Source organism: Sycon ciliatum, chromosome 2 (genome assembly GCF_964019385.1).
Source record: "Sycon ciliatum chromosome 2, ocSycCili1.1, whole genome shotgun sequence".
NCBI lineage: Eukaryota > Metazoa > Porifera > Calcarea > Leucosolenida > Sycettidae > Sycon > Sycon ciliatum.
The window spans coordinates 30,849,968-30,876,295 of record NC_088644.1 but is presented as its reverse complement, the minus strand read 5'-3'; the positions used below and the strand labels follow the sequence as shown (position 1 = coordinate 30,876,295).

Here is a 26,328-nt window from a genome sequence, read left to right as displayed (position 1 = left end):
ACCCGCAACATCCCAGCAATGCAGTCGTGCATGCAGTCTACTTCTGACTGTTGAAGAAGCAACTCCATGCATGCAAGAGTACACAAACGTGCCTGGATGAGCAGGCATTTATGTGTGTGTAGCGAGAGACCACCTTTTATTAAAATAGCACATGTGTGTTGAAGTAGAAGATTAGGCCGGTCTTTTTGCACACATGTAATTATTGTATGCATGAGGTATGATACTTCCGGTACCTTGACACCAGGGAGTTGTATGTCTATACAACTCCCTGCATGGTTGACACACAGCAAAATTGGATTGTAGCGCGAGTCTACTTGTATTAATTTTTGGATAATCTGTTTTTGGTATTACCAAGAGTCCATAAACAAGAGTGTGCAACGCCACATAGATGTCTGTCACGACTCGTTTTCAACATTACGTCATTTTCATGTAGCTGCGCGTGCAGGCCACGACATTCGCTACATGAAAATGTACATGAAAATGACGTAATGTTGAAAACGAGTCGTTACAAGACCCTATCGCGCGTTGCACACTCTTGTTTATGGACTCTTGGTATTACCTTGAAACAGTTAGTATGCTCATGTCTTAGAGACTGGCTTCTATGTAACATTACATAAAAGCATCTTCATGATGGTCACAGTTCGCATCCACGTGAAGGAGATATGTAAATAAATGTAAATATACAGTGTATCTATCAGTGGACTGTTGGATAAGTGACGAGCCGCACGACTGATAAGCGGCATGCAACTGCATGTACAGTAGAGATTAGTGTGATGCAGTTGCATCCGTTCACCAAATTACTAACTTGCTGAACTAATAGTAACTGTAATACAAAAAGGGCACCACCCAACCATGCAAGCCTGTGATCATTTTCCTACTGCCAGGTGCCGAGGCTGGCACACTGCCCTCATCATACGATTTCAGCAGTGTCGAATATCAAAACCACACTTGTGATTTGAAACAGGCAGTAGTACAAAAGTATCGTACTACTCCCTGGTTTGAAACTGACGTTCGCACTGCATGGTGTGTGTGTGTGTGTGTGTGTGTGTGTGTGTGTGTGTGTGTGTGTGTGTGTGTGTGTGTGTGTGTGTGTGTGTGCAGAACATTGTAGGGACCACACTAGAATCTTGTAGAATCTTGTACAGATCAACCAAGAACTGGTGAGCAAGAGTGGTCCTGCATGGGTTTTGAGTGCACGAGTACAGGGCACGATGCAGGCAGTGCGCCTCGTAGATCTACAAACTCATAATCACAGTAGCACAATACAGACTTTTGTTGCTATTCACAAGACTGCAATGTAGATGAAAATCGACTCCATCTGTGATGAAGAACTGAGCGTGCGACTCCAGACTCCATCTGTCGTGCAAAACCTAAAAAACTGAGCAATTATTAGCTTAGCTGATGTGGCACGAACCCAGTACTTTGAAGGGAAATACTAGACCTGTAAACTGATATACATGGTAAAATGACAGAGCTGTGTGCGACCCCGTACAGCTCTCGGCTATGTACAAATAATGTCACCTGTTGTGTGAATAAAAGTATTTGTCTCAAGGGGGTCTCAGATAATAAATAGGATAAATCGGCAATGTGTTTGATATGTGGGTTACTGCAAGGCATTGTGCTAAGCAGGACTTTAAAAAAGAAGAAGGAAGAGAGCCGGGAAGGAGAAGGAGAAGAAGTCGATGATGACAACGGGGAATGATAGACTAAGCCTAGCAACACATCATTTGATGCAGGCTTACGTTGCTTCAATTGCAGTGTCGGTTTGGTTGGTAGTTTCGACAGAATGCGGGATGGTTTCTTTCAACCAGCCTTCAAAGTCACTGACGTACCGCTGGCCAATTGCAGCCAATGAACGACGAAGCATCTTCTCCAGGTCACGCTCATGACGACTGTAGTTAGAGAAGAGTCTTGCCACCTGGATAACAGTGTCGCAATCTTGACGAAACTCCTGTTGATAAATCACACATGCACACACACACACGCACACACATGCGAGCGCGCGCACGCGCATGCACACACACACACACATGCACACATACACACACGGCACAATGGGGAAACACGAGTTGTCAGCTACTCGCTACTACAAATTTTAGGTGTTTGTTCGGTGTATAGAAATTTTAAGTATGAAACAGACGCACCAAAAGTACCGAGAATAAAAGTACACCGAAAATTTGTGAAATTACAGTATATGCCATCATCCTTTTAGGGCCTGGTGACGGTCCTGGTCAGACTGCGGCAAATTTTGGTTGCCTGACGAAAAAAGAAAAGCGTCCAGAATTTGAATCGCGATCACACTACACATGTGGGGAGAATGAAAATTCAAACTTCATTTCGAGCGTCAAGTGGTAATCTCCACGAACGACGTCAAATTCCTTCACCTTGGGGGTCGCCAACACCTTCAGTGCAATCCTTGCAACCATCCTTGTGAGTTTTGTTGTTGTCCGTGGCCAATTAGCTCCTCGATATCGAGATGAAAAAATCAGTGGATATCAGCGTCAAACTCCTGTTTGGAGCGGAAAAGCGTGGTCCGTTCTTGCTTTTTTTTGGAGCGTCAACTCTCGCTTTTGCCGCTCTGGCGGCAAGTTACTATGGAGACAGGCCCTTAGGGGCCGGTCACACTGAGGGAAATTTTGAAAAAAAATCCGTGGTTACCATGGACATTTGCCGCTGGGCGGGAGATTTGAGAGATTTAATCCACTCGATGAAAATCAGCTCGAGGCCCCGCTTTTCCGCCGAAGATTATAATCATCCGCGGCTTCCACTGGATTTCTTAGAGTTTCCTTTTTTTATTGCGTTCTGAAGTGGAGCGATACTCTAGAGGCTTTGCTGATGCAGCTCTGGCCCAGGAGCGGAGTTGATAGACTGCCAGAAGCGGATGGTGACAAAAAATGTAGCTCGTGTAGGTGAGATTATTTTCATTGTGCGTATCCAGTGTGACCGTGATGAAAAGCAGAAAAGATTATTCCCGGTTTATAATCTGAGGATGGTTCCCTCAATGTGACCGGCCCCTTAGCCCTATACACAAGATATTTACAATAAGCATGCCTCCCACAAAGTGTTGTATTGGTCTTCTGTTTTGTTAGAGCAGCATAGAGCAGTCTTGTGCTAAAGGTATGCACAGCTGGACAAATGTGAACGTGAAATGCAATCCTGTGAGCTGCAACATGATCATGACAAGAACCCAATACACACATACCGGTATACCATCAAGAACCCAATACACACATACACGCACACACACGCACACACACACACACACACACACACACACACACACACACACACACACATTCATACCGTTGACATCTCCTCTCGCTTTTCCTGGACCTTTTTCTGCTCATCCTCGGTCAAAGTGTCAAGAGGAACGGACAGCATGACATCGCCCACAGATATGCTCTCAATGCCACCACTCTGCAACACAAAAGCGGTGAGCAACAGCGGCAAAACAGTTTCACAATTTATTTTCTGGTGCGGTCACGATGTCAACAAGAGAGAGACAATGGGAAAGGAGCGGGAGGGGAGTAGAGGAGGGAGGAGAGAGAGAGAGAGAGAGAGAGAGAGAGAGAGAGAGAGAGAGAGAGAGAGAGAGAGAGCAGAGCAGAGCAGAAAATACTTGTAGAGTAGAGTAGAATACCGGGCACACAAAGACTCATATCCCTCTGATCCTAACAGCACAGGAGACAGTCTAGCAGGCCCTAGAAAAAGGTACATGTAGTTGTTTAGACGGAGGTGAAGCACAGGACACGCGGGCGACACATAGTCGGCACAAAACTACACGACTGTACACGTTGACATACCTTCTTATCACCATCTTCATCGTCGCTTTTGTCTGAGTAGCGATGTCTTCTCCTGCCTTTCTTGGAGCGGCGCCGCCGATGCCGGTAGTTGTCTTCATCATAGCTGCCGCTTCTCCGATGGCTGCCACTGCGGCTGCGTGAGTGTGTTCGGCTATGCGAATGTGATCGAGCCCGAGGAGAGCGTGATTTCGAACGTGATACGCTGTGAGTCCTGGAGGAGGGTGATTTGCTGTGTCTGCCAGCGCGATGCGGACTTCTGCTGTGACTTCTGGACCTTGAGTAGGACCTGTCGCGCGAGTAGGATCGCGACCGAGAGCGGGAATGAGAGTAGGAGGGAGAGCCGGAACGACCCCGTCGGCGACTACCACGGGACGAGTACGATGAGGAGCGAGACCGAGAGTCGCTTTGGTCGCGCTGCCTATTCAGGCGAGACTCGATGTAGCGTGCTGCCGACGCGGGTGACATCTGGCGCATCTTTTCGTCCATCATGCGCTCGCGCTCCTGCTTGGACAAGTTACTATTCATTCGACCCCGCACACTCTGATGGACACGGCCCTGTCGCGAGCCGTCCTGCTTCACAGTAAAGCCCTTCTGAAACCCGCCAAATGCATTGCGCCCTTGCATGTTCTTACTGCGGAAGCGATTGATGTTGATCAAGCAGCCATTGATCCTTGAGTAGTTATAGCTGCAGAGTTGAAAGAGACAAGAACCCGACCTCTGTCAATAAGAGCATCAAGCACTTCAGTTCAGAAGTAAGGGTGAGGCTTCTTGCCGTTTAGAAGAAAGGCATTCGAGCTGACAAGCTCGTTCCCATAACTTGCAAAACACTGAGCATCGTTTTCACATCAAATTTTTAAAGGGGAACTGTCACCAAAAATTTTCTTTGTCTTATCTTGTAGTTCTTTGGCTCCTGATCACGATGGTGTTATTCGTTTTTCTCTGCGATGACTGGAAGTGGGTGAAAACTTGAAAAGAAGGTGCCCAAAATTGTCCCGAAGTACCGAGTGACGTCACGCCGGACTTGACCTCCACGCGTACATTTATCGTCAAAAACGAAGTCCAGCCCGTGTGCTGGTCGATCGAGCCAACTGTTCGATGTACGGTGCACGCTTGCCTTCTGAACTCGGACACTCGATGTGTACGTTGTACACAATGAGAACGCCAAAAAGGGACAAAATAAACAAAAGTCGACAGCAGTTTGTCGCACTGGTACTTCCTCCACGAAGCTCCAGCTCTTTGTTTTATTTGTGATTACGAAGGAGTCGAAGGATGTTTGTTTGCTGTTAGTGTGACACACATACCTCGTACTTGAAAATTATGTCGTTGTATCGAAGGTGGCGGTGTTGCACACCCGGCTCTGAAATGAAAGACGTCAGAGTTTGTCATCTGCATCTTCAGCAACATCGCCAGATGAATCGCCTTCACGTACCTACATCGCGTTCCTTTGGGGCTCGGGTTGGTGGTGTTATCGCCGGCCGGAGGAGTACTGTTTTCTGCATACGCACTCATCATCGTGTTGTTCCTCACACGAAAAGTTCAAAACAACAACGACTTCCGTGTTCACAAAATAAAACTTACTTAGGAAGAAGTCAAAAAGGTGAAAGCTCAGCTGCTTTTTACTTTGATTTGGCTGTGTAGCTGCACGTGGGTCTCTGCCTCTTTGGCATTCTCCTTCGGCACGACGTACCCATCTGTGTTAAAGTTCAAAAGGCACACGTGCACCGTACATTGGAACAGCTACCTCGATCGACCAGCACACGGGCTGGACTTCCATGCTTCGTTTTTGACGACGAATGTACGCGTGGAGGTCAAGTCCGGCGTGACGTCACTCGGTACTTCGGGACAATTCTGGGCACCTTCTTTTCAAGTTTTCACCCACTTCCAGCCATCGCAGAGAAAAACGGATAACACCATCGTGATCAGGAGCCAAAGAACTACAAGATAAGACAAAGAATTTTTTTGGTGACAGTTCCCCTTTAACTATATAACTAGCGGGAGAATGAAGTTGAAGACACCACTGCAGCTGTACTTATGGCTGATAAATAATAAATATGGTGGTAAAGACACACCTGGCAATATGGCGGTAAACACACGCCTGCCCACACACGCTCTCTAAGCTGCAAAGTTCTGGCACAGAGCTCTCCTTCTGACCACCACCACCATCAGTTCGCGCCTGGCGCCTCGTCGATGCATGGTTGGCAGTATCCGACATATTGCTCTGTGTTTACCTCCATATTGCCAGGTGTGTCTTTATCAACCATAAGTACAGCTGCAGTGGTGTCTTCAACTTCATTCTCCTGAGTCAAGCTCCGTATGAAGACATCCAAGAAGAAGATTGCCTGATGGGTCCAGCGGGGACGAAACGTACGTCGCAATCGAGCTATGTCGTGGCTGTGTCATCTTCTATGTGCCATGCGCTACTTGATGTACCAGCCTGCTTACCGCCAACCATGCATCGACCAGGCGCCAGGCGCGAACTGATGGTGGTGGTGGTGAGAAGGAGAGCTCTGTGCCAGAACTTTGCAGCCTAGAGAGCGTGTGTGGGCAGGCGTGTGTTTACCGCCATATTGCCAGGTGTGTCTTTACCACCATATTTATCAAATAAAACTAGCGAATAGCATTATTATGTTTTATCGTCTGAGGAGTGTTTTGAACACGAAACTCGGAGTAACGAGAAAGCTTTTTGGTCTCTGTTGTTCTGCCTTGTGTAGTGCACTCTGCCCTTGTTAAGGTGTTGAGCACTACAGTCAGACCTCGCTTAACCGCACACATCTGTTTTCCACAAAAATATCCGGATAGGCGAGGGAACCGGATAACTGAACACACATACTGGATATGCATGCGGCATGTCAAAAGCAGTGGCGTCATACATACATGTAGACGGGTCCTATGCAGTACAACTAGCGTGCACAGTATGTAAAACAAGCGAGAAAAATGACAAGTGCATGCAGCTGAGTGCTGTCTGCATGCACCCAGCAGGTCAAGGACCTCGTTTGCTTGTACAACTTCCTGATTCTAGCTTCTGCAAGCCACGTGCAACCGGATACGACGAAGCTTTTTGTACACATTTTAACCAGTTTGTACGCAAAATCTTGCACCGGTATGCGGATCGCGAGGTCCGGTTATGTTGTATGCATAACATATGCTGCACATCGGTAACCAGCGATTCTCTTCCGGATGGCGAGGGATCCGGATAAACGAGGACCGGATAAGCGAGGTCTGACTGTATTTGCAGCAAGGAATTCAGACACTTTGTCAATCTTTTTAGCAACATTTCGGCATTTCGCCATCATCCGGTCAATGTGCAAGCTAGGCAAAGGAACAGGAAATCGCGAAACGTTGCTAAAGAATTGATGTGAAAACGATGTTCAGTGTTTTGCAGAGTTTTGGGAACTAGCTTGTCAGCTCGAATGCCTTTCTTCTAAGCACTTCAGTGCCATTAGTTTACCAAACAACAATGCTGCTAAAAAAACCAAGGAACTACAAAGGTGGCTTTACGCTAAAAGAAGCAGAGAAATAGTGGTTTCAATACACGTTTTCCCACACAGCGCTTTCTAAGCTGAAAAATTCTAGTAGAGAACGCTCCTTCTTTCACCACCACCACCACCACCACCACCACCACCACCATCTGTTTGTGCATGGTGCATAGGTGCTGCACGGCTGGCGGTATCCACATACTGGTACCGTAAAGGCCCGTGTACAGGCCCCAGGTATATAGAATAGCAGCCTCGATTTAGTGGGCGTGTACAAGGGCATGGGTGCATACTTGACTACTTGGAATGAAAATGTTGAAATTCTCCCCATGCTCATTAACTGTATCCGCATCAATTTTTAGCCGAGCATGCACACTATAAATACAGTGTCCCCGCTTCAATGAACTAGAAACAGTGTTCTGGTTAGGAAGAACGGTCCTGAAGCACATCCATCAACATAACAGAAAGTTTTGAGTATCGGTACCTGTACGGGTATTGATTGCTGCGGCATTGTACTGGTATTGCGGGCACGCCTGGGCGCATACATGGGCATGGGCGCTATTTTGAAACAAAAGTGTTCTCCCCTGACTGGGCTTGCACGCGGAGGGTGGGCGTAATTTAGAGTGGGCGTATACACAGGCTTTTAAGGTAGCTGGCTGGCACATCCTGGCGCATAGACGATGACACAGCGACGACTTGACTCGGATTGCGACGTACGTTTCATCCCTCCAGGACTAATCAGGCAATCTTGGATGTCTTCGAAGGACGTGTATATACCGCCATTTCTCCAAGTCTTAAGGTGGCACTCTGCCTTCGTGGGCGTACGGCACGTTGACATCCGTAATTTTGGATTGGGTAGAGATAATTACTTCAAATTTTCTACACAAGTTCTCTATGGATATCTGGTCCATGTGCACACCCTTAGGCATGAACAGTGACAGTTAATTCTGAGCATAGCTTGAAAATTCAAAAATGCCCGTATACTTCACTCTTCACCAGAGTGCTGAAAAACTCATGTATAAGATGACCAAAATGTCTACTTGGCAGGCTAATAGAAACATAAATGAAGACATTGAACCAAAGATTAGCAAAATATGCAAATCTCCTACTCAGATAGCTTCGTTACAGCGAAAATACTGATTTCGCGTAAACATTCGTAAACATTCGTCAATATTTCAGAACACCAATACTGGTTATGTCACCTGCTAGGCAGGTAAGCTTTGGTTCAATGTCTAGCCTACACCATGCAGAAACAGAAAATATATACTTTTATGGGTGTACCAGCTACAGGAGAGGCCACAGCCTGGTTAAGAGCCAGCACAGTCATGGAAAAATGGTCAAAAAAGGGACTTCACATTGGGTCCGCAGCAACAAGATCCCGTGTCACAGCACATACCTAGACGCCACCAGCTTCGTATGAGACACCTTCTTGAGCTACTTCCTCTTCCTGGATACCTTTGCGAACTCTTCTTCGCCTCTTCCTCCTCCTCTTGACCTCTGCAGACCTCTTCCTTGCTGCATGCTTCTGTCTGTCAAGCTGGAGTTGACCCAGTGCTGACGCCGTGCAACTGCCAACGGGGAGTCCCATTTCCGTCAGCAACGCTGAGATGGACGCTGGGCCGTCATTGAACCATGCAGCAGCAAGGGCAATAGCCATTTGCACGATCCTGGCAGAACAGAAGCCGGTCTTGGGGCACATCTGCCACACCAAGCCATTGAAGCACTCGTTGCGGTTCTGTGTCGCCCCACGCAAGCATCCATACAGTGAAGCATGTCCACGGCGCATCCATGAGCCATCGTATGTCACGGCTGTCTCACAAGTGACGTCAGGGGGATTGCGAATCTCAGCAGCAGCGATGTCCATGCTCCTCTCCGCCACAGTGTCAGCAGACAAAGCCAAAGACGTGGTATGGCCATGGTAGGAAGACAGGGACATGGGCTTAGGCATGTTGAGGGCCGCACTAAATTTCACCATGGCTTGATGGCCCCTTCCAATCAAGCGCATGCCCAAAACAAATCTTCTGTTGACCTCCAAAACACGATTGAACTTTTTGGACATGGTCTCCGTCTCCTCTGCGTCACATCTGTCACAGACAACACTCAAAGTGGAAGCCAGGCCTTCTCTCTTGGTCTCCTTGAGGGTGACATTGCTATGACAGGCATTACAAGAGACACCAGTTTTTGCAGCAGGCTCTGAAGACACTCCAAGTCGATCAGCCGATATCCGGTGGTCGCTGCTTCATCATCCTGGCTCTCAGTGTCGGATCCTGGCTCAGATTCGCTGCTCTCTTAGGCGGACTCGCTGTCGTCTGTGCTGTGATGGTCTGACTCGGAATTTGAACTGTCTGACGAATTTTCAAATAAATCTGGGAATACATTCTCTATGGGATTGTCGGCTGCCAACTCAGGCGCAGGATGAGGGCATTTCTCTGGCTCAGGCTCGCGGGGCTTCCTGCCATGAAATATCCGTTTCTTTGGACGTCCAGGACGGCCACTACACTGTTTCCTTCCCATCGCAACACCACAAATAACCTCAACATCGAACAAATCAGAACGAAATATTTCGATTTGAATTTTGTCAGATGCGCGTATGGATGTACTGCTGCATGAGTGGTCCGTGCCATGCGCAGATATCTCCAAACTAACCAGAAACCCCATGGGACAAATCCTGTGAAATTTGAGAACGGTACTCTAAACCTGGACGAAGTTATGAATATTATACGTTTTTGATGAAATACTGCAATTTATATTTGAATTTGCAATTGAGTTTCGTTGTGCACTACCTCTTTGAGCGCCTATATCTCTGGAGTGCGTGCATGGAATTCGCTCAAATTTTCTCAGCTGTCGGCTGGGTCCTATGCCAAACGTTTGAGACCATAATCGACACCTATTTCAAAAATTCATTTTTTGACCCTCTGAAGGCAGAGTGCCACCTTAACCACCATTTCTCTGCTATAATTATTATATTATTATTATATGAGGCTGCATTGGAGTCTTGATATCATTCTACTATGCAAAGCTCCATTCAAGACGTCTATGATCGCCTGAGGAGTCCTTGAGTGACAAAACGTACGTCACAGTCCGAGCAAAGTCCAAGCTATTTCTCTGCTATATATGAGGCTATGTCAAGCTCCATTCTAAAGACTTCCAACATTGCCTGACGAGTCCTGTAGGGACGGAACGCACGGCGCAATCTGAGCCAAGTCGTCGCTGTGTCATCGCCTAATTGTTATGCACCGGGCGCTAACTGATGCACCAACCAGCTATGTATCGACATGCGCAAATGGATGGGGGTGAATGAAGGAGCGCTCTCTGCCAGAAGTTTGCTGCCTAGAGAGTACTGTGCGGGTAGGCAGGCGTGTATTTACCACCATTTCTCTGCTAAGTTAGATACGAGGCTGCATTGGAGTCTTCACATGAGTACGACGAAAACATCTCTGAAGCAAATTTGAATCTGGAGCTGCAATGCAGTTATGGCCAGTAGGCGGCTACGGGAAAAGTCCACAGCTGCCTGCAGCTACCACCCAAAGCATGAACAGGCAACAGGCATCCAGAAATCACTTACAACACACTTCTGTGTATTTTCTGTCAGTGACAGGCAGACACCAGGGAATATTATAAATTCAGAGCACCATTCTTTTTCAACAATAGAATCTAGGGAGAAATCGGAAAAGCCGGTTGTTGTCAATTTGCAGATGTTCTAAAAGACAGTGTCCAGCATAGAAAGCAACTACGGGTTGAGAGTACAATTCCCACTTTGCACAGCAGCACTGAGAACTTATCAGGTGATTGTAACTGCCTGGAAAATCGGGGAAATGCTGAGAATCGGAACAATTCACAAAAGGATTTATTTAACACTTCAGACAAGTTACAGTCAGGCAACTTTATGTGGGAGTCATGTTGACTGAAACTGGCCAAGGAAAAAGTACTAATTTGACCGCACCAGTTACCATTATGTGATATTGGAATGGAGTTGTCAAAGTGGTGACAGGACACTCTTACTTAGGCTGCGTTTACACGACAACGCTGGGGGTGAAAACACAACCAAATCCTTCCGGATGCATGGTTCATTCACACGGTGCGCGGAGTAAAACGGAAAAGTTGTACACCAAAATGGAAGAAAACCAAACGCTCGCCAAGGTGGAAGAATTTGAAAACGGAAATGTTCTGCCAGATAAATTTGGATGTGTGAACAGTCGTCGAAACGGTGTGATGGGCCTCGTTTCCGTCACGTTTGTTTCGTTTTTGCCCGTTCACACGGATCCGACAATCCTAAATACGAGTCGAATTGCTGTTTTTTTGTGAAAGCCTGAGCGTGCGTTTGGGCACGCATGAACCGCAAGCGTACCGCGTCAACGCGCCAGTCGGGAACACGGCTTTAGTCCCAGCAACGCACTTTCAGACGTATTTCTGGGGACAAACAATCGCAGTGGGTTCTTAATTATATTTTTAATGCAGGCGCAAGCTAATTTGGTGATGGTCGTGTATTGGCAAAGCACAGTAGCTACAGCCTTTTTGGGCTTGCTTGTAGTCGCTGTCTGGTCTTTGCATAGCTCGGAATAATTTGGACAACAAGACAGTGCACTGCTGTGCTCGACATATCCCTCCTCATTTTGTTTGAAATTTCAAATAAGAATGTCGAAACTGTTGCAACGCTGGAAAGGTCTTGTACATAAAATTCTTCTAAAAACAATGCCTACCACTAGAGGCAGTTGGAAAACGTAGACGGACTTGCGGAGTGAAAGATATTGTCTGCTATCTTATGCTGCATCAAGATTGAGATATATTTTTGGTGTCAGTAGGCATAACTCTGCTTCCAAATTTGGAGCGCTCGATTGTTGCACGCAAGAACGCTTTGAAGATATTTTCTCCAAATACATGTAGTTCTAGAACTGGAGCGACATACATGTACTTGCAAGTAATACTTGCACTTTAGTCAGGACTACAATTAGACGTCGTTATGAGCCACCGCTGCTTCAGGAATTGCGTTGTGAAGAAATAAATTCCTGAAACAATAGCGACCTATAAAAACCTGGGGTCGGTCAAAGACGATTAAACTCTGGTCACCGTGATCAGCGCTAATCTGCTGCTCTGCGGTTACAATGTCACTCAGGGGGTGTTCGAATTGTCTTCATTTTTCGAACAAATTTTTAAAAGAGATTGGTTGAAGTGTCCCAATAGAACGGTTTCTATCATTTTAGAGTTTTTCAGTGGAATTGTCATGGCGATAATGATGTCTGATCAGATCGACCATCTCGACGTAGCTATTCCAAACTCTTCGGAACTAATCCACCTCTCCCATCAGATGAGGTTGTGGAGTTTCGACGAGTTTCGTTTTTCTGAAGAGGCCAACAAGGCCACCTCTTCAGAAAAACGAAACTCCTCAAAAAGACAACGAGTGACAATTCGAACGCGCCCTTAGTTACTACACAGCAAGTGCAACCGCCGCAGTCGGCATATCTGATTTCAGCTGCTGGCATAGCGCGGCATTTGTGTCACAGGGCGAGCGTGATTACCACAGGCATGCATATACAGTAGCAACACACTCACACACAAACACATACAGTGCACTTACTTTTCAATGGCGTCGCGTACCATATTCTGTGATGCAAACTCCATGGTCAGGAATGTTTTGTCATTAGTGTAAGATCGAGAGCTGGTAACAATTCGTACCGGACCAACATGCTTCTGAAGAAAGGCTCTACAAGTCCAACAAAAGACAAACAAAATAAAGCAGCACAAATAGAAAGTATCGCAAAGGTCCTCAAGCGTGAAGGCGTGACAGACAACCCGAAGCAGCTTGCCTTGACACACAGAAGACGGACATGCACGCACGCACGCGCACGCGCGCACACACACACAAGAAGACCACTGCCAGGCCCAGCTTCATTGGTCCGTGAACCATACTTGGATGTGGTGTGTCAATCCCACTGCCACCGCAACTCGGGATGAGTTTCCCGCACTGCTATCGTAAGACTAGGCAGAGCAACCAGTACCCTTTCTCGTCTGGTGGTGATTTTCTCGTACTGCTATCACAAGCGGTGAGACGTGGAACAATTGCTCAAGCCTTCATGCTTTGGGGTAGAGAGTAATGCCGCAAGAAAAGCAGAAGCCCCACTTTTGCACTCCTATCTATAGTGTACCCACTGCTCCGGAATGGCAGTAGAATGTCATCTTGGAGAAAGTTGAAGGTAAATAACAAGAGAAGTACAGAAAATGCCATTGTTTTCTTTCGTGCCCATGCGCTGTACCAATCTCGGCTGTGAGATTGCCCTGAACATGGATACGCAAATAAGGACAGAGCATTCATGCACCCGCAGAGCTATGGACGGAATGGTCCCGTCTTGTATAGCTGTAATGCATACAATCAGATACACCGTGCAGTAAAGCAAAGCATTGATCTGACAAGGGGCATTCTAAAAAACGCTGAAAATATCCTCACTCACGTACTCAAGCAGAAGTATTGGAATGGTATTGATTCAAACAGGAACCTTTTGATGATATTGGTCCTTCTCCTCGCTCAAAGCGGAGGAAAAGATTGCACGCTCTAAGCGGGATTATTTTTAAATGGTGCAAACATTTTCAAGAGAATAGCCAGACGGTGCAGTGCCATCTCAGATGGAGAAAGCGGCGACAGCAGCCCATGCCACCTTTCAACCTCCGGCGACATGGCATCAACCATTTCATTAGCTTGTTTGCAGAATTGTCCACCTTCTCGGAAAGCAAAACAGAGCCTCCACTACCCCTCCCGCTCCGGCACAATTTCGTGTTGTGTAAACAAGATAAGCACATTTGTTATGGTGCAGGGCCGTCGGAACCAGTGGCACAGGAGCAGCCAAAGCCGCACCAATAATTTCATCGATTTTTGAAGTACTTGTAATAAAATATGGGCTATTCGGACCCAATTTTTCAAACAAATTCCGGGCTAGGGCCCTGGACCCCCACCTCTTCATGGCCGCAACAATGTTGAATACCTTCCGACGCCCCTGTGGTGCAGGGTGACCCGTGAGCTGACTTGGGCAAGCAGCGTATGTGCCTGGATGGATCAATCACAATGCTCGGGACAATCTGGCTTCTCGCAGCCAGTCCCTCCGCGTACTGCCAACTGTGAGCGAACGTCAAGTACATTAGTAGCATACTGTAAGACCAGATATTTTTTTAAACGCCAATTAAAGTTAGCGATCTCCGGATTTTTGTGGGTTAGCGAGGTGAAATTCTAACTAAGGCTGTCTCAAAACCGGTAAATGACTGTATCGTTTGATATATAACGACTTCAAATGTTAACGAATTAAAAAAAAAAGGGAACTCGTTAGAATTAAATGTTCGTTAAGACGTTAACATTACTGGTCTTGTTAAGGGGTTGTCCATAATTATCGAACTTTTTTCACGAAACGAAATAATTTCGTTATGGGGTGGGAGGGGGTTGACCAATTTCGTTTCAGAAAAGTTCGATACATGTACATGGCCATAGGAGCAGTGACACACTTGCGACTTTTGTTGTATATGCATGTATAGTATATGTCAACAATTTTTACGTTCTGAGGGGGAGGGAGGGAGGGGTTGGGTCTAAACTAAAATAATTCGTTTGGTGAAAAAAGTTCGATATTTACGGATGGCCCCTTAAACAAACATTTAATTCTAACGAGTTCGTTAACATTACTGGTCTTAGTACCAGCGCTTTGGCCGAGTGATTGTGGGCTTGCCTGCGAATCACAAGGTCCCGAGTTCGAGACCCGCGCTGGGAGCAGGGAGCGTGTACTGTGCTAGCAAATGCGGTGATGCATGCGTGAACCACTTTACATGCAGTGAACTGCGCCGACACCCACGGTCAACTGGGTACTCACTACTCGGAGTGAGGGTAACATGGATGTAGCTAACGAGGTTAGCCCCCTTGTTGGGCATTGGTTGTGAGACTTACCACCTCACCCTCGCCGTTAGGCGCTGCATCTGCCACCCTGGTAGCACAGGCATGGTGGTGGCCTGGCACATGCGAAACTTCCTAAGCTGGTTGTGTTTCTCAACGCAATTGTATAGCCGGTGGTAACGCGGACGTGCAAACTTTACTTTTTTACTTAACATTACTGGTCTTACAGTATGCAAAAGTCTTCTTCTTCTTCTTCTTCTTCTTCTTCTTCTTCTTCTTCTTCTTCTTCTTCTTCTTCTTCTTCTTAGTTGGACGTCCTTAAAATCAAGATTTGAACTCGCCATTCCGGCCTCTAAAGGGCCGGGGGTGGACGATCGCCAACCTTGCCAACCTCTCGTAGTCACTTGTTCTTGTCGAATCGTTATTTTCATAGCCTACTCGACATTCGCCCTACAAATTACCATACATCACAACGCAACTACCTGTACATGACACACCATACCATACGGACACAACCACACCCCAACTGTACTGGGGGCCTATCTCTTCGAATTGCATTATATGAGTTTCTTTTTCCTTTTTTCTTTACCCGTTACTGTCTAAAAAGCAGTCGAAACGGTTTTTATCCACCATTTGATGGTGAGCATTTCCCTTCTTCTTCTTCTTCTTCAGTCCGAAGAGAGCTTATCGCAAGGGCACCGAATATGAGACGACAGACTCCTTTGTTCTAACGTTAATACTGGTCTGTGAGAAGGCACCAAGTGTCGTTGGTAAGTTGGTAACCAATGTCCACTGCTAAGAGAATGAACAGAGCCCAGCGGTTATTTTCTGTATCGAATTGACACAACTACTCCATACAGTTGGTCAACTGAACTATCATTGAGCATTAATCAACTTCAAGCCATGTTGCCAGATGCAAACAAGAGGTGCTTTGGTGAAACAAGTGTTAAGCTGTGTTCACAACTGGCGTGTGTAGGCGTGAAACCATGCGTTCGTGCGTATTTTGCTGGCATTTTGGGGCAGCATGCGCATAGAAACGCGCCAAAATGGAAATTCCAACATGTCGTATTTTTCTGCGCGTATCAGGTGCTTTGACTGGCAAGGCCAAACAATTAGTACAGTACCCGAAGGCGTCGTACGCCGTAAATACGACTCGATTTGCTGTTTTTTTTTGTGTGAAAGCCTGAACGCGGGTTTTTGGCACACATGAACCGCAGGCGTACAGCGTCCACGGCCACGTGCCAGTGGTGAACCCAGTTTCGTTTGTACTATGTTCAATTTGCATTCCCTGTTTTGCCGTATGCATGTGGAAAAGGACCATGTACGCATCATAGTCGGGAGTCCCGTGAGTCTTCTAGTCCATTCAGTTTCGCCATTGGTGATTCTCCCTTAGTTTCCGGTTGTTACTCTGAGTTCACCCATAAGAACACGAAAGGCAATACACATTCTGTCCTCTGTGCGCCTGCATCCCAGGCCAGTTGCACTACTGTGACCCCCCCTCCCCTCCCACCCTTTTAAAGCATGCAGAGACCCAACATTTCAAGTTTCTGGGCGACTTGTTCCAAACAGACAAATCGGGGCTTTTCTTGCTAAACAGGTACAAGCGCACTGTGTTTGACAGGCAATTGTAAAACAAGACCCTACACAATGAGAGAAAACACTACAAACTTAGCCAGCACTTATACTTACGAGTTACGAGATATACTCAAAACATGTTGCAAACATAGATTTCTACTCCAGCACGGTGGAGCCGTGGCACACTACGACACACGGGCTTGTGTTCGCAGCAGGGCACGGGTGTTCAGTTGATTGACTACCATCCATACAGCCGGAGAGAATGATCTCGGTGTTAGCATCATTATTATCGTCGTCATTGAGATGGGCTGCTATTTCAGCCGGGCTCAGTGGCTAATGGGACGGCGGCGGCGAGAGGTCTAGTGTTTCGTTCCGTACACATGACCTGCGTTCAAGAGTGTACTGCACATTTATCTCTCTGTCAGAGTATGCAACATAGGTGCAGTCATGCTCAATTACAATAACGCACACACAGCAGTAGTAGTAGTAGCAGTAGAATCTCTCACAGCCTTTCCCTTACAGGCAGGTTACAAAAACTCGAGTACTGGATTCCGGCTCGAGGTGTCTGTTTTCAGTTTGGTGACCAGGCGACCTGTCAACAAGGCTGTCAACCAGCCTAGGCTGCAGCTCGACATAGAATCACCATCTTTCTGCAGAGGCCGCTCAAAGGAGCACTTCTTCCAAAAGTGAAAGCCTAATGGCCTGTAGTGTTTAGGGCACCGAGTCGAAAATGGTCTTGGACCGATGAAGCTGTGATACATTGTTTGTCAGATATTCCCAATGGAACTTGCAAGTACAGTGCGTTGAATTCCAGTGATGAAGTCACTATTAAAGACAAGGCCCGAGATCCACACATCTGTTTGAATACAAAATGGCCATTTTCAGAGTCAATTCGACTGGGCAGCGTGTATCGCAGCATCATAGGACCAAGACCATTCGACTCAGTAGCATAATGACTACATACGAAATTGGACCAATCTCCTCCACCATGTGAATCAGTGACGTCAAGGGCAGCCACTACACAGCAACTTGTGACATTTTTCAGCGAACTGCCATGCTTTTGATACTATTCATGACCAACTTGCCAAGACGATGGCAGCAGGCTTCATATTGCATAAGCAGCATGAACGGGATACTGGATCTTCCACAGAAAATATGTGTGTGTGTGTGCAAGTGTGCTCGCGTGGGTGTTTCATGTTCACTGTGAGGCAATCGAAAGCCTGCTGTTCTACATGGCGCAAGGGCCGGAGCAGTTGGAGGTGGCCATCATTTGTGCACTGAAGTGCCTGTTCTCAAAAGCGGAATACATACGGTTGCTTTTCTGGGACTTGAAACTGTGCTGATGAATCGCGTACCCAGTATGCCCACATGTGTAATCATAGTCTGATTATGCTGCAGCAGTGAGTAATTCGCTTTAAGTTTGAGTGCATGCTTTCGCTGATGAGAGTTGCCTTGCTCCATAAATGTGAGCAGGCACCGCCCGACAATAATTTATTACTGCAGTGTGATCATGTGTACCAGCACATTGAAGTTTTTTCCTTCTACAGTCACCTCCTGATATAACGAACACGAGTGTGCAGGAGAATTAGCTCCTGATGGTCAAAGCTCTTTATACAGTCAGACCTCGCATAGCCGCACACATCCGTTTTCCACAAAAACATCCGGATAGGCGAGGGAACCGGATAATTGAATACACATACTGTTTGTATGCATAACATATGCTGTAAATCGGTAACCAACGATTTTCTTCCGGATGGCGAGGGATCCGGATAAAAGAGGACCGGATAAGCGAGGTCTGACTGTAACAGACGTGCACTCAAACCATAAAAGCAACACTTGATGGCTGGCGTTCGGCCCATGACTGCATGAGTGCACTTGGTCTATGCTCCCTACAGTATAGGGTTCGATACAAACGAAACCAGTTCGCAACAAAGGGTCAATTCCGTAGGGGTTCAAACTAGGACATGGACAATGATCCGCTATACCACGACATTTGCTACATGCAAGTTCGTTATAAAATGAGTCGACTGTATTTGGACGCTTCCATGCACTCGCTCAGGAAGAATTCTTCAAAAGCATCCGTTTCAATTTGAGGCATTCTTTTCACTTGCTGAAGGTGCACTTTCACTGCTTTCCTTGTCAAGATTTATTTTCTGCCTCTCATACGAATACTCCGCTCAAAACACTTGAAGGGTAGTCTGCTCACCAATTCGGGCTACTGAGAACTCCTGGGAGCAACGTACTCTTGGTCAAACCCAAAAGCACATGCTAGACTTTGGAACTCTGCTTACTCAGAGTATGGTTATCTCTAAAAAGAAAGAAAAAATTGAGTACTCGAACTGTCCGCATAACCGGTTCATCCGTGTTCAAGCCCATCTGGGAATAACTAGCATTAAATACGTGTGAGTGGGGCAAATACAAAAACAATGAAACAAAACCCTGAGAGGCAGACTTGGCCAGGAGTCACTGTCAACGTCTGTTCTGCACATGGTGAAGGCCATTCACGCACCCCTTCCCCGTTCACGACCTGTAGGCAGAGAACAATCCTACTAATCGGAGTACTCACCGAATCTGTTCTGGACGACAATCCGCGTCACTACCAGTTGCCACCAGGAATATCCCAAGATAGGGCGCAGGTTCGGGCGAGGCATCATTTGAGCGGCGACTCATCCTCAATTGCCTTGCTGTTGAAAATCACTCAATTTTCTCCTAAAGAGCCAGGAAAAAGAAATACATTATACAGCAATGCACACACGCACACACACGCGCATGCGTGTGAGCACGCGCAAACACACATTCACACAACCGTACACGCATACATACACATAATTATACAAATGTCACACTTTTGTAACAAACGACTGCGATCCACCCAGCAGGTGCCACATGTAGTAAAAAAATTGTTAAAATAATATTCGCACACATTCCTGATTTTGCTCAACAATGGATGGCATGCAATGGGATGGTCTAAGACCATGATTTAGAAACAGGGGGAAACAGGAAGCGGAAGGATTTTTTCCAGCCGTGCTGCGATCCACAGTTACTGTAAACTCCCACCAGATGCAGAGTGCCCCTAGCTCCGCAACCCTTCTAGTATGTCCAGGAGGGGAGGGGCGGATGGGCGAGTCCTACTTGCAGCATTCAATACTACAAGGTTAGTGGGTTAGAAGGCCACCCCGGCAATTTCAAAAATGTGCGTCTACTCGCACACCATTGAAAAGCCCGATAGCCAGCACTCCAACTTGGAACCACATCCAATCAACTCCAAACAATGCTTACTAACTGGGGACGGTGACCCCTGAATATGATCACTGTACTCTTGATCCAGCACCTAAATTGCCACATATCAAAGGTGTATGACTTTGGCTACTTCGGCAGTACTGTAAAACTGGAAAGTTTAACGACCAAAAAGATAAACGTTTTTTGTAAGTTTGGCATGATAACAAGCACAACAGTTTAACGATGGCTATCTGGCCACCCATCTGTATGCGTATCTTTACACAGACATCTAAAACCGGGTTCGCGATAACGTTTCTTCAAATAACGAAAAAAAGTGGTCGTTAAAATGTTAGACTTTGTGACTCGTTAGACTTTCCCGTTTCACAGTACCCTTTCTGACTTTGTTTTCCTTGTGATCTTTTATGATCAATAGCCTTGTGCCTGTGGGTAGTTTACAGGCGGCCATTGCAAAAGTAAGACTGAAGCATAGGCAGACTGCATGCCCAATACATTATGACATCGGTATTACATCTTTCCCTCAAACCAATGACTACCGTACTGGCAATATATGTTGCCGCGTAACGCAGGGGGGTGCGGCGTAACGCGCGACCAGGCTAGGGCGACAAATTTTCGTTGCGTTCGTAACGCGCGTCCGGCGGGGTGCGGCGATCTTTTCATTGCAAAAAAGGCTGAAAACTGTGAAAGCACGTGTACCGCGTGGTGAAAAGTTCAAAACTGGACGCAGCAGGAAGTCCTGCAATAGCAAAAAAAGGACTGCGGCAATATAGAAATCTGTGTAACGGCTCCTGTGCGACTTTGCATGTAACGCCCTGCGTGCGGTAAACATGTGCCAATGTAACGCTTTATGGCCTCACTGCGACCATAATTATATATTGCCAGTACGGTATTATTTTTATCACTGCTCATTATTATTTTTAGACCATCCTGATTATCTGATTATCCGGTGTCCGGATATACCCGGTACCCACATACATGTTGAAAATGAAGAAAAAACTTCTTCATAGCAAAAGAAAACACGTCTCAGCTTGGCACTGCACTGAAAACACAAGCCCAGAGCCATGGACTCGAGAAAGAGGGGTTGTTTCCGAAATAATCGAAACAATAGTTTAGAGGATCATTCTTTGCTATTTAGACATCTTGATGACCAAATTCTTACCAGTTTTTGATTGCTTCTAGTTCTGTGAATTATAAATCCGTCAGTTTCTTTTAGTTGCTCAGAAACGAGTACGATACACAAGTTGACGTCTGCTTGACTCCGGAGTCAGGACGCAGCGGAGAATATCTTTCAGAAATCCGCTTTGTTCAAGCTCTATGCATTGCTTATCAACTAGTACTCTGGTAACGCCACAGTCACAATTATTTCCAGCGAGAGTAGCCACCAACGAACATGATCTGAAAGAAAAAAATTCAAGAATAGACGTGTTCGATGTGTCGTCTTTCTTTGATGGACAACGCACCCAGAGGCAGAGCTACGGCATGCAGTAGATCTACGGCCATATGCCATGTGCCACGCCGTTCTCGTACACACAGACAGTGTGCATGTGTGCGACTGTGTAAAACATGACAACTCTTGATGCGCTGCGCTCACGCTAACCTAGCCCACGGCCCTTTCGTGTGTGTTGTTGAACCAGGAACTGGCTACTGCGCTTGTGCACGGCCGAGCGCACCCGGTACCCGGCTGTCACCACCGCGTACCGACGGTCCCTGACTTCCTCGTTCGGGACATTTAGGCGCGGCACAAAGGTGGAACGCACATTAAGGCGCAGATTCTCGCTGTTTCAGGTATCGTGGTCAAGAGTATAACTATCCACTGATAGTGATAACCCCCCAGGGCAGGCGAGTATAACCACTGATAGCAAGAGTACATAACCCCCCTATGTACTCTTGCTGATAGTGATAACCCCCCAGGGCAGGCGCGTAGATCTACGCAGGGTCACCTCTATAATAGGGGGATTTCCAACCGAATCCCAAACCGTGCATGAGTTTTAACCCTTTCTAAAAAAGCCCTAGGAAATTTTCAAAATTATGCATTTTTTCGTGTTCTTTGGATCATAACTTCAGTTCTACTGTACTCACTCAATCTTCATTCTCTTGGGCTTTCTGGAAGTGGAAAGGTACCCCTCGAATCTCGTCTCAACTTGAGGCTTTTTATTTTTGTTTTCCGCTGTATTCATCAGCTTACAAGTCCTCTTCTTTCCTCAATGTTCACCCTCCAGTCGGCTGCTACTTGCACCGAGAGGCGCACTAGAGGGCAATCATTCTCTTCACTTTCTTTGCCCGCTGCTACCACTAGATATGGCATGTTCTCTATTTCTTTCCTTGGCGCTGATAGGTGGAATTCTCTGCCTGTCTCGTGTCGTCAGGTTGAGCATCTATCCGTTTTTGTTTCGCTCTGTAAAGAGCACTTAGGGTTCCCTGTAACAAGACGGCAACGTCTGTAGGGCCTTCCCTATCAAAATAATAAATTCTACTACTACTACTAGTACTACTACTAGTACTACTACTACTACCCGGGAGAGAATGAGGTTGACCATGATAGCCAGGACACAGTACAGTCATGTACATATCCAGCGCTATGCTATAGCGGTAGAGTGCAGCGACGGTGGGAAAAATGCCTCAAAGGCCCAAACGCGTCCTGCTCCCGCGATTTCGTTTTTCTTGATAGCAGAGTTTCGATTTTTTTGCTGTGTAGACTACGTACTCTTAATATCAGAAGTGAAGCCACTGCAAATTTGAGCAAGTCAGCGTGACGGAAAGGCTCAAATTCTCGATGCTCAAATCGCACTGCGCGCTTTTGAAATTCCCGAGATCGCGGCTCAACTTACGAATGATTTATCCCAAGAGAGCTCGCAGCGCGTCGAAAATTGTTCCAACCGACAGCTGAGAATTTTCTATTCGATCTGGATTTTTGGATCGCTGAATTTGAGCGAGATTTGACTGAGTTACGGTCTGTTGAAGTTTTGCATTCTTGCCAGATCGATCGTGCACCCTACCAAAAAATGCCCAAAAACGTTGCTCGTTTGGAACATTTGGGGGGTTTCCGGGCAACGGGAAACCCCCCCCTGCGTACGCGCCTGCAGGGGTTAGTCGTAAAGCCACAGGACCTGATAACATCCCCGCCCAGGCTTACAAGCTCATCAATGATGAGATCGCCCCATCTTTGGCCAAACTATTTACTATGTCTCTTACGTCTGGCGATTTTCCATCGACCTACAAACTAGCAAATGTGCGGCCTATCTACAAGCGTGGAGATAAGTCAGTCCCATCCAACTATAGACCAATATCACTCCTGTCCCACATGTCTAAGCTACTGGAACATATTGTACACGACCAACTAATGTACTATATCTATAATGCACCACCACCACTGTTACCCCTACCTGCTGAGCAATTTGCCTACCGCAGAGGCCACTCCTGCGAGGACTTGCTCACTCCCGTGATCAACGACTGGATGCTCTCCTTGGACAAAGGTGATTATGTCGTAGCTGCCTTTCTAGACATGTCTAAGGCATTCGACACAGTTAGTCATGCAGTTCTACTGAGTGAACTTCTGGAGATCGGTGTCGGTGGTACTGCCTTGCAGTGGTTCTGTAGCTACCTTGCCCACAGGAAGCAACGTGTAGTCACCAAGACACAACAAGGCCTAGCATATAGCAGCAACAGGGGGGTTCCGCAAGGCTCCGTCTTGGGGCCCTCTCTCTTCAATCTGTCAGTCAGAAAGCTCCCCTCTGTACCCCAGCACTGCAAGGCTCGACAGTACGCGGACGATGTCTCCCTCTACAAAGCTGGCAAGAACGTTAAACAGTTGTGCAAAGAGCTGACAGAAGACATTGCTAAAGTGAAAGAGTTCTTGGCGGCCAGAGGCTTACTGCTGAATCCTTCCAAGACGCAGTTTGTCGTGTTCAGGTCAAAGTGCAAGCCCCTTGACCCTAGCGTCGCTCTACAGCTGGGTGAGGTCACAATCAACCCTAGTGCACACATTCGATACCTTGGCATTGTACTCGACGAACATCTCTCCTTCGGAGAGCACGTTAGGCAACTAGAGCGGAAAGTTGGAAGTAAGTTAGCCATGTTCAGAAAGGTCCGAGATCACATGACGGTAACTGCGAAGCGTGCATTTTACATTTGTTCCATTCAGACAGTACTCGAGTATGGGAGTAACTCATTTGCTCATTGCTTGTCAGTAACTCTTCATGACCGTCTAGTCCGTCTTAGTAATAGAGCTCTACGCATTGTGTTCAGTCACATGATGCCTCGTTTTTCTGACGTATCCCTTATTAATGCACGCCACCACATTCTCCCTTTGTCTGTGCGCTATCAGTTCAAACTCTATATCTTAGTGTTTCGTGTCCTGAATCAGTTAACTACTACTCTCCTTACTGATTGCTTTTGCCTTCGTTCGATTTCTACTCGTACCAATTCCTGCACTCGCTCTCAGGTATCTTCGTCTGTCACTCTACCAAAAGCTAAAACTCGTTTCGGTCTCTTTTCAGTTTCTTTCATCGGTTCCGACCGTTGGAATGCACTCCCCGCTGCAGTCCGCTTATGCTCTTCACTGCACCTATTCCGTAATTCAGTACTTTCATTTCTAGGGTACCCTGTAAGAAGGCCTTAGGCCTGTGGGGATTGCCCTATCAAAAATTTGATAATAATAATAATGTAAAAAGGCGACGTGGAGACAATAATCTTAATAATGCAATGAATATAACTAAATGCGCACTCATATCACAACCATGGGGACGAATCATGTATTCCAGAACGTTTTCTTGTCACAATTATCAATGGAATTCGTGACTAAAGAGAATGATGAAACTACAATAGGATTTATACACTTGCAGTGGAACAGCGAGGATACAAGCATAGTAAGAAAAATAGCACAAACCTAGGAACAATTTGCACAGGTAATAAACTATAGGTGAGGTGAGAAATAATAGGAAATTCAGCAAGTGCAGTGTGACAATGGACATGCATGTGTAAGTGTGTGTGAGTGCGAATTTACTGGAATAGCGTAAGTGCGGTGACATTTTCTTTTTGTTTACAAAGATTTGGATCACGAATGCGAATGTAGACTGCTTCTAGAACTTTCAACTGCTTGAAACTACTTGCAGAACGAACAACACTGAACCAAGAATCATCATAACTTTCACGACACACGGGGTTAGACAACAAATGCAATTTAATTGCCGATGTATTCTTCTTCTTCTCACCGCCTCCGCCTTCACTTGGTTTCTGACCGCCACCGTCCTTCACACCATCTGCACCATCATCGTCATCATCGTCATCGTCCTCTTCATCATCGCTGCCACCTTCACCTGTCGTCGGCTCTCCCAGCAACTGACCACCGGGTTCATCATCGTCACTGCACACGTCGCTTCCACACTCCTCCTCCAGCTGCCGTCGCGTTCTCTTCCTGACCGGTCTTCCCTTGCCATTGCCAAACGCCTGACAGTCGTCAACTCTTCCGCTGGCATCATCCATATCCGGAGAGTTTCGATGCATCTTTCCAGTCACCTCTGCAAACCGAGCTGCCGCCAGCCGTTTGCTCCTTCTCAGCTTTGGTGAGTTGCGGTTGTCTGCGTCCGGCGTTCCGGTACTCGCTGATAATGAAGATAAGACACAGTTTGTCACACTTACTCTTTATTTTAGTTCTCACTTTTTGTAAAACTTACCACAAGTTACCCGTCATGTGTCACACTTCTTTGGATTTTTAACCTTTGTTTTTCCCTTGATCTCTTTAGTTCCGTATTTCCACTGATGATCGGAACGTGAAAATCGATTTTGGAAACACACAAAACCAAACCTTGAACAAATTGTCATGTTGCGTGGTGATGTCTGCGGCATTCATACTTTTCATTGCTATTATAAGACACAGTGTTCGTCTTTGTTTACATTAATGTTTGTTCCCAATTTCTGCGTGCTGTGTTGGTTTTTCCGAGACACCGTTTGTGTCTCGGAAAACTGAATATAAGCGGAATATAAGTCCAAAATGGCCAAAATTTTGGATGACAGGACCAAATTTGAGTTGCTTGGCCCTGTATCAACGCACGATCGAACTCTAATCCGAGAAAAGCAACTAGTGAAATACCTGCAGACACTGAAAAACACAAATGAAATATTCGCATCTGAATTTGCACGGATAAAGCCAATCGGTTCGGTGCGACCTAGGATGTATGGCTTGCCAAAAATTCACAAGCAATCTTGCCCGCTACGTCCGATACTCTCCATGACTGGCTCAGCGGAATACAGAATATCCAAATGGCTGTGTATGATGATCCAGCCAGTGCTGGATTTCTACTGTAAGCACAACGTCAAAGACACCTTCCAGTTTGTTGAAATCTTACATGAGAACCCAGTTCCATCTTCTGCGCACATG

General features: G+C 46.5%; 1 protein-coding gene across 3 annotated transcripts; it reads right to left on the bottom strand.

Annotated features, from left to right (window-relative positions):
- Positions 1 to 1,249: 1,249 nt before the first annotated feature.
- Positions 1,250 to 21,417, bottom strand: LOC135809664 (serine/arginine-rich splicing factor 4-like). Of its 3 annotated transcripts, none has more exons than XM_065323068.1 (6): positions 21,112 to 21,417; positions 19,282 to 19,424; positions 12,852 to 12,977; positions 3,804 to 4,488; positions 3,304 to 3,417; positions 1,250 to 1,951 (listed from the first exon to the last, which is right to left on the bottom strand). In XM_065323068.1, the coding sequence occupies exons 2-6, from the start codon at positions 19,383 to 19,385 to the stop codon at positions 1,739 to 1,741; spliced, it is 1,242 nt and encodes a 413-aa protein (XP_065179140.1). In that variant the 5' UTR covers positions 19,386 to 19,424; positions 21,112 to 21,417; the 3' UTR covers positions 1,250 to 1,738. The 3 variants fall into 3 exon arrangements, with proteins under 3 accessions (XP_065179140.1, XP_065179143.1, XP_065179141.1); XM_065323071.1 differs by lacking the exon at positions 21,112 to 21,417 and adding an exon at positions 16,830 to 17,133 and having other exon boundaries at positions 19,282 to 19,405; XM_065323069.1 differs by lacking the exons at positions 12,852 to 12,977; positions 19,282 to 19,424; positions 21,112 to 21,417 and adding an exon at positions 5,233 to 5,461.
- Between the last annotated feature and the right edge of the window lie 4,911 nt (positions 21,418 to 26,328).

Bases quoted from the DNA above. Each gene is read 5' to 3' on its own strand.
- LOC135809664 (XM_065323068.1), bottom strand. From the start codon at position 19,385: ATGAGTCGCCGCTCAAATGATGCCTCGCCCGAACCTGCGCCCTATCTT. The intron at 4,489-12,851 runs GTAAGTGCACTG...TCAACTCTGCAG, and splicing joins GTACGCGACGCCATTGAAAA to CTATAACTACTCAAGGATCA. The intron at 3,418-3,803 runs GTATGTCAACGT...TTTGTGTTGCAG, and splicing joins ATGAAGATGGTGATAAGAAG to AGTGGTGGCATTGAGAGCAT.